Below are 13,677 nucleotides of genomic sequence, written 5' to 3'. Positions count from 1 at the left end.
GTGCCGCGGTGCCTGAATCTCGACTGGCTGCTCCAAGTCCACATGGGCCGGTTTGAGTCGGTCCACCGTGAAAACCTCCTCTTTCCCCCCAATGTCCAGTAAGAATGTGGACCCGTTGTTTCTGATAACCGTAAACGGCCCCTCGTAGGGCCGCTGTAGCGGTGCCCGATGTCCGCCCAGTCGTACAAAAACGAACTTACAGTTTTGCAGGTCTTTGGGTACGCAGGTCGTGTTTTGTCCATGCTGTGAAGTGGGTATGGAGGCCAGGTTACCCAGCCTCTCGCGTAGTCTGCCCAGGACTGCTGCGGGTTCTTCCTTTTGCTCCCTTGGGGCTGGTATGAACTCTCCTGGGACGACCGGGGTGCGCCGTACACCAACTCGGCCAACAAGGTGTGCAGATCCTCTTTGGGCACCATGTGGATTCCGAGCAGGACCCGGGGAAGCTTGTCCACCCAGTTAGGCCCTTTGAGGCGGGCCATGAGAGCCGACTTCAGGTGACGGTGGAAATGCTCCACTAGTCCGTTCGACTGTGGGTGGTAGGCAGTTGTATCCCCAAAAGGCTGGCCATAGCTGACCACAGGCTGGAGGTGAACTGGGCGCCTCTGTCAGAGGTAATGTGGGCTGGTACACCAAAGCGAGATACCCAGGTTGCAATCTGTGCCTGGGCGAAGGATTCGGAGGTGGTGTCGGTGAGCGGGACCGCCTCTGGCCATCTTGTGAACCGGTCCACGATAGTCAGGAGGTGCTGCGCTCCTCGTGACACTGGCAGGGGGCCCACATTATCCACATGAATGTGGTCGAAACGCCGGCGGGTGGGGTGGAACTGCTGCGGCAGGGTTGTGGTGTGCCGCTGCACCTTGGTGGTTTGGCAGTGCATGCACGTTTTGGCCCATTCACTGACCTGCTTGCGGAGTCCGTGCCAAACGAACCTGTCGGCTACCATCCGGACGGTTGTCCTGATGGAGGGGTGCGCTAAGTTGTGAATGGAGTCAAAAACACGCCGCTGCCAGGACGATGGGGCGGGGTTGGCCGGTGGTGACGTCACAGAGTAGGTCCTCTCACCTAGGCCTACGGGGAGGTCCCAGGACTGCAGTCCTGTAACTAAGGATCTCCTTGTCTGCCTGCGCCAGTGCTTCATAGTCTACCCCCTGGGACAGGGCTTGGATGTTAGTGGGGGGGAGAGGGCATCCACCACGACATTGTTCTTTCCTGAGACATGCCGGACATCCGTTGTGTATTCGGAGATGTAGGACAGATGTCGCTGCTGGCAGGACGACCAGGGGTCGCATGTTTTCGTAAACGCAAAGGTAAGAGGTTTGTGGTCCGTGAACGCGGTGAAGGGCCTACCTTCTAAGAAGTACCTGAAATGCTGGATTGTCAGGTATAGCGCCAACAGTTCCCAGTCGAAAGCACTGTATTTGAGCTCGGGTGTCGTAGGTGTTTGCTGAAAAACGCCAGGGGTTGCCAGTGACCCTCGATGAGTTATTCCAGCACCCCACCAACTACTGTGTTAGATGTGTCCAGTGTGAGGGCGGTAGGGATGTCCGTTCTGGGGCGCACTAGCATCGCGGCGTTTGCCAAGGCTTCTTTGGTTTTAATGAAAGCGGCGGTGGACTCCTCGTCCCAGGTAATGTCCTTGCCCTTGCCTGACATCAGGGCGAACAGGGGGTGTATGATTCGGGCAGTTGAAGGGAGGAAGCGGTGGTAGAAATTCACCATACCCATGAATTCCTGAAGGCCTTATGATTGTGTTGGGTCAGGGGAAATGGCGGAAGGTGTCTACCTTGGTGGGCAGAGGGATTGCCCCGTCTAGTAATCCTGTGGCCCAGGAAGTCGATGGTTTCGAGCCCGAACTGGCATTTGGCCGGGTTGATTGTCAGGCCATATTCACTCAGTTGGGCGTAGAGTTGACGGAAGTGGGACAGGTGCTCCTGACAACTGCTGCTGGCTATGAGGATGTCGTCCAAAGCGAAGTCCACCGCGTCTATTAACTGCTGAAATGTCTATGCGGCATTCTTCATGCCGAACGGCATGCGGAGGAACTCGAAAAGGCCAAACGGGGTGATGAGTGCCGTTTTGGGGACATCGTCCAGATGCATCGGGATTTGATGGTCTCCCTGGACAAGGTCTACCTTGGAGAAGATCCATGTGCCATGCAGGTTTGCTGCAAAGTCCTGAATGTGCGGCACAGGGTAGCGGTCTGGCGTCGTAGCCTAGTTCAGCCTGCGGTAGTCGCCGCATGGTCTCCAGCCCCCTGTTGCTTTGGGCACCATGTGCAGGGGGGAGGCCCATGGGCTGTCGGACCGCCGTATGATCCCCAATTCCTCCATCCTCTTGAACTCTTCCGCCAGTTGGAGCTTGTCTGGGGGAAGACTTCGAGCACGGGCGTGGAGGGGTGGTCCCTGGGTCGGGATGTGGTGCTGCACGCCGTGTCTGGGCATGGCTGCCGTGAACTGCGGTGCCAGAACCAATGGGAAATCCACCAGGACTCTGGTGAAGTCATTGTCGGACAGCATGATGGAGTCTAGGTGTGGGGCCGGCAACTGGGCTTCACCCAGGGAGAATGTTTGAAAAGTCTCAGCGTGGACCAGTCTCTTCCTGGGTAGGTCGACCAGTAGGCTCGCAAAAAATCAGCTCCCAGGAGCGGTTGGGCTACTGCAGCCAGTGTGAAGTCCCACGAGAACTGGCTGGAGCCGAACTGTAACTGCACCGTACAGGTGCCGTAGGTCCTTACTGTGCTGCTGTTCGCGGCCCTCAGGGTGGGACCCGGTGTTCTGTTGCGGGTGTCGTAACTCGTCGGAGGTAAGACGTTGATCTCGGCTCCTGAGTCGACCAAAAAGCGACATCCGGACTGCTTGTCCCAGACATACAGGAGGCTATCCCGATGGCAAGCCGCCGTAGCCATTAGCGGCGGCTGGCCCTGGCATTTCCCGGGAACTTGCAGGGCGGGCTACAGCGGCAGGCTTCTGCGCCCCACTGCTGGTGGTAGAAGCACCATTGTTCGTTGGTCTCCTCACCCCTGCGTCTGGGGTTAGCGGGCTCTGCGGCCGGGCCTGGTTGGGTTTGCTGCTGGGAGCGTGGCCTGGTGATCTGTGCGACGGCTGCCCCACTCTCCGTGGCTTTCCACAGCACGTCCGTCCGGGCCGCCACCTTCCGGGGGTCGCTGAAATCCACTTCGGACAGCAGCAGGCGTATGTCCTTGGGCAGCTGCTCCAGGAATGCCTGCTCAAACATGAGGCAGGGCTTGTGACCTCCGGCCAGGTACAGCATCTCGTTCATCAAAGCCGACCGCGGCTTGTCTCCCAAATCATCCAGGCGCAGTAAGCGGGCAGCTCGCTCGAGCCGTGAGAGTCCGAAAGTCCTTATGAGCAAGGCTATGAATTCTGTGTACTTGCCGTGCTCCGGGGGCGACTGTATGAACTCCTCAACCTGGGCGGCTGTCTACTGGTCGAGGGAGCTCACCACGTAGTAGTAACGTGTGGCATCCGAGGTTATCTGCCGAATGTGGAATTGGGCTTCTGCTTGCTGGAACCATAGGTGAGGTTGCAGCGTCCAGAAGCTTGGCAGTTTTAACGAAACAGCATGAACAGATGGAGCGTCGTTCATCTCCGGTCCAAATATCGTTTGGGCCATCCGGGTCACCAATTGTAGCGTTGCTACACGCAGCGCTGAAATAACGACACGTAGTCAGTCAGCTGCAGTTGCAAAGAGGTTTATTCAAACTTCACAGCCTCGCTTTAAAGCCTTCCTGTTCCCGCCCTCCCCAGGCAGGAATGCTGTAGGGGGAGTGTATTCCCACGCGTGGGCTTTTCCCCTTGCTGGTGAAGCAGGCTTGGCGCCCTCTTTGGGACCGGCCTCAATGCCAGTGTGTGTCAGTTTGTGAGCCGGTTCGAGTGCGCTGGGAAGTGGGTCGCCACAATGCTACCTTTTTCTTTTGATTGACTAAATGAACAATATTGGCGCAGGCATTCAGTGCAGTTAATAAACTGCTTTCATGCAATGTTTTCAACGATTGTATCCTCCAAATCTTCAATTTTATTGTGATATTCCAGATGACTACCTTCAAATTCTTCACAGTTCCTAACTTATTGATGTAAAGCCTGAATACTTGAAACTACAGTGAGCAGTACAGTTCTGAAATTGTCTCGCTTATTTCTCACCAACTATTGGTGACAAAAATAACTTTTGAACACAAACACGAGGAACTGACACTGTTAAAAGCTGTTCACTCGAAGTACAGTGTAGTGTCTTAACTGCCTCATAAACCCAGTGACACTAGTTAGGAACGATCTGGCAGTGGATTCCTGTCTCAATTAAGCGGCATAGTGCCCCAAGTAAATGAAGGGACTCCCAACTATTTTGTCAATTAGTTTTTGTTCTTTAAAAGTTCTCCCAAGTAAGTGATTGACCGTTGGCACAATTAGCCAGAACCACTGTGCTTCATGATTTACTTGGAAGCTACACAAAAAGATCTTCACTTTCTGGCACCATTTTTGAGCGCAGATCTGATAAGATTATGAGAGGAAAAGATGGCCAGTATATTTTCCCAGGTTTGGAATGCCTAATACTAAAGAGCGTGAAGAGTGAGAAGGAACAAGTTCCAAGGAGACGTGCAGGACAGCGTTTTTACTTTTGCAGTGACTTGTGGGTGCCTGAAATGCGATACCAGGGGTGGTAGTGGAGCAAATACAATGGAGGTGTTTGTGTTTTTTTGTACAGGCATGTGCATGTACGTGAATGGAGGAATGTGGACATGTGGAGGCCAAAGGGTTCAGTTCAGCTAAGCATTTAATCAGTTTGGTACAACATTGTGAGCTAAAGGGCCTGTTCATGTTCTGAATGGCATAATGTTGAGTTAATAATGTTTGATGGTGAATCTGTCGGTGGTTTTTGTGGCCATGGTTTCTTATACTGTGGAAATTTTTTCTCCATTTTTCAGTACTACCAGTCACAATATAGTTAAGGGTTTTAATTACCAGAGGTCCCTGTGATGATTTTTCCCCCAAATTCCCACTCCATTTCTACCTGTGCATTTCAAAATCAGTCTTTAGTTATCACTGGGGAACAGTTTGGTCTCGTGTTAAATTCCTGAGGTATTACAATTGAGATTGATATCTTTCAAGTAATGTGAAATTTGAATGCATTAATTTAAGAGAATATCTATTAATTTTTTTTAGGCTCTTGCCAGTATAAGCCATGTGGCACATGTCACCGTAACGACCAAAACTGCTGATGCGAAGTGTGCCTTGAGGTAACTGGCTTATTGATTTTTTTTAGATATGTTAGAAAGTCATTGTCCTTTGGAACATAATGGTCAGAAAATCATGGGAGTCGTGGCTGAGAGCTGTAAATTTGTTCTTTATAGCATTTGAACCACACCCAGTCAAATCTGAGATTGAAAGTGTTAATGACTTGCTTTAAGAACATCACCATGCTCTAGAATAGCTGGTGATTTGGTTGGTTAACAGGCTTTCATTATGTGAAGCACTTGAAAAATTAATTATTTCTAAAATGCAACCTGTCAATTGCGTGTAAATCATTATTCTGTTAAAAATGGCTAAATGGTCTAACTTAATTTTTCAGCATCAGTTTGTTGGTGCATGGTCATTGTGTGCTTATTGATCTTAGATACAGGAAGTGGTAAGATAGTCTTTGGAAGCAGCTCTGCAAATGTGAATTTTCCATCACAGAAGCAAGAGCTCATAGGTAATCCTTGATTTGTTTCCCTCAGCTGAAACAATTTTGTGGAGTCAGCTAATGTGGTAAATTTGACTAATTTTTGGCTGCTATGACAAAAGTTTAACAATGTTTATTTTTTATTAAAGTTTAAAAGGTCAATTCTTTAATAATGTGAACTTCCTTGAAATTATTGAATTGTGCTTTTGTTTTAAAGGTGCAGCTACTGTGATGGGAAATTGAAAGCTCCTCCAAAACCATGTGCTGGAAATCAAGGCACACAGATAACAGTATGTCCCTCATTAATAATAATTTTGTCTCTTGTGATGTTTACCTGCTTTAAAGTTCTATCCCAAGGTACTGTTTCAAAACAATCTAATTCTGTCTTATTTTTATGTAAACCACTACAGCTGTCTTCTGCCTTTTTCTTTCCATAGATTTGTGGCCTCCTCCCAAATTCAAAGTCAATATGAGTAGCAACGTTGCCTCTAAGATGTGTACACTCACAAATCTTTTGCTACTAGTGCACAAAAGAATTTAAATTTCGCACAGAAGCTTGTCACCCTCTATTGGCATGTTAACTACATTTCACAATCGTACGCTGTTGCATTTCCTTTTCTGGTTTCTGATGCAGACAGTGTTGACAATGTGGAGTTTGAATGATTTGCAGATTTTAGAACTAAATTTTTATATGTTTTTACTAAAGAAATTATTGATTCACTATGTCAAATTCCAAAGAAGCAAAGATTGTGAAGTGCAAAAGAACTAGTTCATTTAAAGTAGAATGGCTTAATGAAACATTGGAAATTGCTATAGCGAAATCCCATGAGGTCAGGAATGTGCAATTGCAATTATTTTTGTACAGTACAGAAACTGATGTTACGTGCAGATATTGTTGCAATGCAAAATTTGCTGGATAATTTGCAAGTGGGAAGAAGTGGACTAATTTGCAAATGGGAAGAAATGGAGGAGATTTACAAGGATGTTGCCTGGATTGGGGAGCATGCCTTATGAGAATAGGTTGAGTGAATTCAGACTTTTTTCCTTGGAGCAACAGAGGATGAGAGGTATAAGACGAGGAGAGGCATTGATTGTGTGGACAGTCAAGAGGCTTTTTCCCAGGCTGAAATGGCTAGCATGAGAGGGCACAGTTTTAAGGTGCTTGGAAGTAGGTACAGAGGAGATATCAGGGCTAGGTTTTGTGCGTAGAGAGTGTTAAATAATGATTGGAATGGACTACTGGCAACGGTGGTGAAGGCGGATGCAGTGGAGTCTTTCAGAGACTCCTGGACAGGTATATGGAGCTCAGAAAAATAGAGGGCTATGGGTAACCCTAGATAATTTCTCAGGTAAGGACATGTTTGGCACAGTATTGTGGGCCGAAGGGCCTGTATTGTGCTGTGGGTTTTCTATATTTCTGTTTCTAAATGACCTGGATGAAAAGATGGGTGGGTTAGTAAATTTGTTGATGATAACCATGATTGGTTGAGTTGTGGGTAGTGTAGAAGACTGTTAAAGAACACAGTGCCATGTAGATCATTTGCCAATGTGGGCTGAGAAATGGCAAATAGAGTTTAACCCAGATAAATGTAAGGTGTTACACTTTGGAAGGGAAAATGCAAGAAGTTAGTACACTGTTAAGGGCAAGATCCTTAACAAGGTTGCTGAGCAGAGATATCTTGGGATCCAAGTTCACAGCTCCTTGAAAAGTGGCTACACAGGTTGATAAGGTGTTATAGAAGGCTTATAGAATGCTTGCTTTTAGTTGAGGCATTGAGTTCAAAAGTCAGGAGGTTGTGTTGCAACTTTATAAAACTAACTGGGCCACATCTGAAGTATTGCATACAATTCCGGATGCCACACTATAGGAAGGAGTTGAGACTTTGGAGAGTGTGCAGAAGAGGTTTACCGGGATGCTGCCTGGTTTAGAGGGCATGTGTTATGACGACAGGTTGGATGAATTTCGGTTGTTTTCTCTGGAGTGTCGGAGGCTGAGGGGAGATCGGATAGAAGTTTACAAGATTACGAGAGGCATAGATAGAGTGGGCAGAGTGTATCTGTTTCCTAGGTTTGAAATGTCTAATACCAGAGGACATGTATTGAAGGTGAAAGTGGGGTAGGTTTAAGGGGCTTGTGAGGGGTAAGTTTTATTTACTCAATCATGGATGACTGGAATATGCAGCCTGGTATGGTGGCAGAGGCAAATACATTAGAGGCTTTTAAGAGACATTTGGATAGGCACACGGATGTTAGGAAGATGGAAGGATATGGACGTGGACTAGGTAGGAGGATTAGCATTTGGGTGTGTTTGATTTGCTTTTTAGCTGGTTTGGCACAACATTGTGGGCCAAATGGCTTGTCCTTGTGCTGTGCTGTTCTGTTTTCTAATAGTTGGAAACTTGACTTTTTAAATTGAATTGACTATTTCTTCTATCCTTCACATACATAAGGAGTAAAAATCTTTACGTTACATTTTCATCTAAATGTCCAATTTATAGTAATCTGTAATAAATAGTGTGTAGAACAGGACAGTCAATATAGCATAGAAATACAATTGTGTCAGTATGAATTAATCAGTCTGGTGGCCTGCTGCAGTACTGTTTCCCGGATGGTAGCACCTGGAGCAGTTTGTGGTTGGGATAGCTCAGGCCCCCAATGATCCTTCAGGCCCTTTTTGCACACCTGTCACTGTAAATGTCCTGAATAGTGGGAAGTTCATATCCACAGATGCACTGTACTGTCTGCACCACTCTCTGCAGAGCCCTGCGATTGAGGAAGTACAGTTTCCATACCAGGCAGTGATGCAGCCAGTCAGGATGCTCTCAATTGTACCCCTGTAGTAAGTCCTCGTACTAAACTTCTTAAGTCATCTGAGATGAAAGAGGTGCTGTTGTGCTTTTTTGACCACACAGCTGGTTTGTACAGACCGAGTGAGATCCTCAGTGATGTATATGCCGAGGAACTTAAAGCTGTTGACCCTCGCAACCCCAGATCCATTGATGTCAATAGGGGTTAGCCTGTCTCCATTCCTCCTGTGGTCCACAACCAGCTCCTTTGTTTTTGAAACATTGAGGGAGAGGTTGTTTTCTTGACACCACTGTCAAGGTGATGACTTCTTCTCTGTAGGCTGCCTTGTTATTATTTGAGATAATATGTAGTATCATCAACAAATTTAATTAGCATGTTGGAGCTTTGAGTGGTGACACAGACACGAGTATTCAGAGAGGGGGCTTCGGAGGCAGCCCTGAGGGGCAGAGGTGAGGGAGCCCACTCTTGCCACCTGCTGGCAATCTGACGGGAATTCGAGGCTCTAGCTGCACAAGGCAGGGTGAAGGCAGACGTCTCTGAGCTGCTTTTAGCAAGCAAATCACATCTGGGTGGTGTGCAAAAGTTCTTGTGAGAAAATTCTTCATAACCCGCTATAGGCATGCTACAAATGTTTTGTGAGAGTGCTGATGAACCAGAATGAAAACAATCAAACACAGAGGAGGTCAAAGTTCTTATTGACAGTATTTTGCTAGCTATTAAAATGAATACTTCCTATATATAAAATTCAGGGATTTTGCAAACAATGGTCATTACAAATTGGAGGGAACATTGGTGTGTAGTAATATTTTTTGGGCAGGAGAAAGAAATGGGAGAAGAGATGTATTATCTGAAGGCACAGTTCCAAGGTGTTATGTATGAATGGTGTTTAGGTGCAAAGATGTTTGAAAGTGACAGGATGTGTTTAGAGAGCTGTCTGAAGTGGAAACTATAGAAGTAGGTTATTTTGAATTTGTAGTCAAATCAGTGTTCTATACAACTGAAATTATGCATCCAGCTCATCAACGTAGAAAGAAAATGAGTGCCTTTGGGAGGGTGTAGAGCATGTAGTTATAGTCATTCAGCACAAAAATGAGTCATTTGGCATACCAAGTTCACGCTGACTTTTTGTAACTTCACTTGCTTGTGTTATGACCATTTCCTTCTATGTTTTGTCAACTTAAGTGACTATTTAGATGCCTCAAATGTGTCTGCTTTCTTTACCTCTGGCAGCATATCCCAGATATCAACTTGTCCCTCACATCACCTGTAAAGCTCCTTCCTCTCGCCGATGTCCTAATAGACCATAAGACATAGGAGGAGAATTAAGCCAATTGGCCCATCAAGTCTTCTCCAACGTTTCATAATGGCTGATTTATTTTTAATTTCAACCACATTCTCCTGCCTTCTCCCTGTGACCTTTGACACCCTTACTAATAAAAAACCTCAACCTCCACTTTAAGTATACCCAGTGACTTGGTCTCCACATCTGACTGTGACAATTAATTCCACAGATCCACTACCCTCTGGCAAAAGGGCAGCTTTCTGTTCTGAAACTGCACCCTATGGTCCTAGACTCCCCCACTATAGGAAACGTCCTCTCCACATTCACTCTCTCTAGGCCTTTCCTGTTTTGGAGGTTTCCATGTGATCTCCCCCTCATTCTGATAAACTCCAGTGAGTACTAGCTCAGTGCCATCAAACACTCCTGGTATGTTAACTCTCTCATTCCTGAGATTCATGTAAGCATCTGGACTCCCTCCAATACCAGTGCATGTTTTCTTAGATATGAGTCCCAAAATGTTTGATTGCCCAAATAAGGCCAAAAGATTTTGACTGTCTACCCTAACTCTGCTTTTCATAATATTTTATTGTAACCCCCTGGGTCGCCTCAGGCTCGCTCAGCTCGTTCTTGTCTAGGGGGAGCAGCCTTCAGCCCCGCCAAACTGGGTAATCAGCTGGTGTGGATGCTGTGTGATGTCCCCGCCTCACCCAAAAACAGACAGTACACCATATGCGATTAAATGAGTACAATTTATAAAGGTTACTATAACTAAGTGATTAATAACGATACAGTATATATGAAGAGAAAATTAAAGAAAAGGCGCCAAACTTATCAAAGTCCAAACCACTTCGTGCACAGCCGTTGGAGCTCAATTTCTGGCCATCATTCGATCCCCTCCGAACTCCTCGACTCGCAGCTCAGGACCCTCCGAACTCCTCGGACTCTCCAAACAGCTCAGGACCCTCCGAGTGGTCAACCAAGCACATCTAGCTTCACCCCCCCCCCGGAGAATCTCCCGGCCTCGGACCCCCCTTTGGGGTCCGATCCTCGCCCAGCTTAGAGCATTGCGTCCTCTCTCTCGACCCCCTCGCGCTGATCTGCCCAAAAGCCCGTCAACAAAAGCTTACAGACTCAGAAGAAAGAACATTAATCCCCATTTGGTTTACAAAGGAATACCATTCTCGTTATCAGTAAATTAGCATTCCTGCTAGTTAACAAAAAAGAAGAAATTGTAGCGGTGTGCTACACGCAGCGCTAAAATTACGACACGGAGTCGGTAACTGCAGTCGAAGGGAAAAAACTTTATTCGAAAACTTCAGCCTCACTTTTAAGCCTCTGTCAACCTTCTAGGAAGTACCTGAAATGCCGGATTGCCAGGTAGAGCGCCAACAGTTCCCGGTCAAAAGCACTGTACTTGAGCTCGGGTGGCCGCAGGTGTTTGCTGAAAAACGCCAGGGGTTGCCAGCGACCTGCGATGAGCTGCTCCAGCACCCCACCGACTGCCGTGTTTGATGCGTCCACTGTGAGGGCGGTAGGGGTGTCCATTCTGGGATGTACTAGCATTGCGGCGTCAGCCAAAGCTTCCTTCGTTTGAACGAAAGCGGCGGCGGACTCCTCGTCCCAGGTAATGTCCTTGCTCGGACCCGACATCAGGGCGAACAGGGGGCGCATGATCCGGGCAGCTGAAGGGAGGAAGCGGCGGTAGAAATTGACCATACCTACGAATTCCTGAAGGCCTTTGATCGTGGTGGGTCGGGGGAAGTGGCGGACCGCATCTACCTTAGCGGGCAGAGGGGTTGCCCCGTCTTTAGTAATCCTGTGGCCCAGGAAGTCAATGGTATCAAGTCCGAACTGGCATTTGGCAGGGTTGATTGTAAGACCGTACTCACTCAGTCGGGCGCAGAGTTGACGGAGGTGGGACAGATGCTCCTGACGACTGCCGCTGGCTATGAGGATGTCATCCAAATAGATGAACGCGAAGTCCAGGTCCCGTCCCACCGCGTCCATTAACCGCTGGAACGTCTGTGCGGCATTCTTCAGGCCGAACGGCATGCGGAGGAACTCGAAGAGGCCAAACGGGGTGATGAGAGCCGTTTTGGGGACGTCGTCAGGCTGCATCGGGATTTGATGGTACCCTCGGACAAGGTCGACCTTGGAGAAGATCCGGGCGCCGTGCAGGTTTGCCGCAAAGTCCTGAATGTGCGGCACAGGGTAGCGGTCCGGTGTGGTAGCCTCGTTCAGCCTGCGGTAGTCGCCGCACGGTCTCCAGCCCCCCGTCGCTTTGGGCACCATGTGCAGGGGGGAAGCCCAGGGGCTGTCGGACCGCCGGATGATCCCCAATTCCTCCATTCTCTGGAACTCCTCCTTTGCCAGTCGGAGCTTGTCCGGGGGAAGCCGCCGAGCACGGGCATGGAGGGGTGGTCCCTGTGTCGGGATGTGGTGCTGTACGCCGTGCCTGGGCATGGCTGCTGTGAACTGCGGTGCCAGAACCGATGGGAACTCCGCCAGGACCCTGGTGAAGTCGTTGTCGGACAGCGTGATGGAGCCGAGGTGAGGGGCTGGCAACTGGGCCGCGCCCAGGGAGAACGTCTGAAAGGTCTCGGCGTGTACCAGTCTCTTCCTGGGCAGGTCAACCAGCAGGCTGTGAGCTCACAAAAAATCCGCACCCAGAAGTGGTTGGGCTACGGCGGCCAGTGTGAAGTCCCACGTGAACTGGCTGGGGCCGAACAGTAGCTGCACCTGACGGGTGCCATAGGTCCTTACTGTGCTGCCATTCACGGCCCTCAGGGGGGGACCCGGTGCCCTGCTGCGGGTGTCGTAACTCGTCGGAGGTAAAACGCTGATCTCAGCCCCAGTATCGACCAAAAACCGGCGTCCCGACCTTCTATCCCACACATACAGGAGGCTATCCCGATGGCCAGCCGCCGTAGCCATCAGCGGCGGCTGGCCCTGGCGTTTCCCGGGAACTTGCAGGGCGGGCGGCAACGGCGGGCTTCTGCGCCCCACCGCTGGTGGTAGAAGCACCAGTGGTCATTGGGCCGGGGGTTAGTGGGCTCTGCGGCCGGGCCTGGACTGGTTTGCTGCCGGGAGCGTGGCTGGGAGATCTGTGCGATGGACGCCCCGCTCACCTTTTTGGCGTTCCACAGCAAGTCCGCCCGGGCTGCCACCTTCCGGGGGTCACTGAAATCCGCGTCAGACAGCAGCAGGCGTATGTCCTCGGGCAGCTGCTCCAGGAATGCCTGCTCAAACATGAGGCCTGTGTGTCCCTCGGCCAGAGACAACATCTCATTCATTAAAGCCGATGGAGGTCTGTCGCCCAAGCCATCCAGGTGCAGTAAACGGGCAGCCCGCTCGCGCCGTGAGAGTCCGAAAGTCCTGAGGAGCAGGGCTTTGAATTCCGTGTACTTGCCGTCTGCCGGGGGCGACTGTACGAACTCCGCGACCTGGGCAGCTGTGTCCTGGTCGAGGGAGCCCACCACGTAGTAGTAGCGGGTGTCTTCTGAGGTGATCCGGCGAACGTGGAATTGGGCTTCGGCTTGCTGGAACCATAGGTCCGGGCGCTGTGTCCAGAAACCCGGCAGTTTCAACGAAACCGCATGAACAGAGGCGGCGTCGGTCATTTCTGGTCCAAAAATCGTTTGGACCGTCGGGGTCACCAATTGTAGCGGTGTGCTACACGCAGCGCTAAAATTACGACACGGAGTCGGTAACTGCAGTCGAAGGGAAAAAACTTTATTCGAAAACTTCAGCCTCACTTTTAAGCCTCTGTCAACCGGCCCCCCATGGCGAAGAGGCTCCAAAGCTCTGTGCTCGCAAACCCCCGTAGGCTATCTAATTGTGAGTCGGTTCGAATACGCTAGGAAATGAGCCGCCACAAAACCCTCTTTACACTCTCCCTCCACCAAATAAAA

General features: G+C 49.5%; 1 protein-coding gene across 1 annotated transcript in view; it reads left to right on the top strand.

The window, feature by feature from the left end:
* The window catches only part of mlh1 (mutL homolog 1, colon cancer, nonpolyposis type 2 (E. coli)), a 130,928-nt gene that overhangs the window by 29,279 nt on the left and 87,972 nt on the right, over positions 1 to 13,677 (top strand). Inside the window, exons 4-5 of the mRNA XM_059971177.1 lie at positions 5,178 to 5,251; positions 5,894 to 5,966. Coding sequence (XP_059827160.1) covers positions 5,178 to 5,251; positions 5,894 to 5,966 — 147 coding nt within the window. The remainder of the gene's footprint in view (positions 1 to 5,177; positions 5,252 to 5,893; positions 5,967 to 13,677) is intronic.

This window comes from Hypanus sabinus, chromosome 1 (assembly GCF_030144855.1).
Source record: "Hypanus sabinus isolate sHypSab1 chromosome 1, sHypSab1.hap1, whole genome shotgun sequence".
NCBI classification, from domain to species: Eukaryota; Metazoa; Chordata; class Chondrichthyes; order Myliobatiformes; family Dasyatidae; genus Hypanus; species Hypanus sabinus.
Note: the sequence above shows the minus strand (reverse complement) of the source record. Positions and strands in the feature narration are given on the sequence as shown.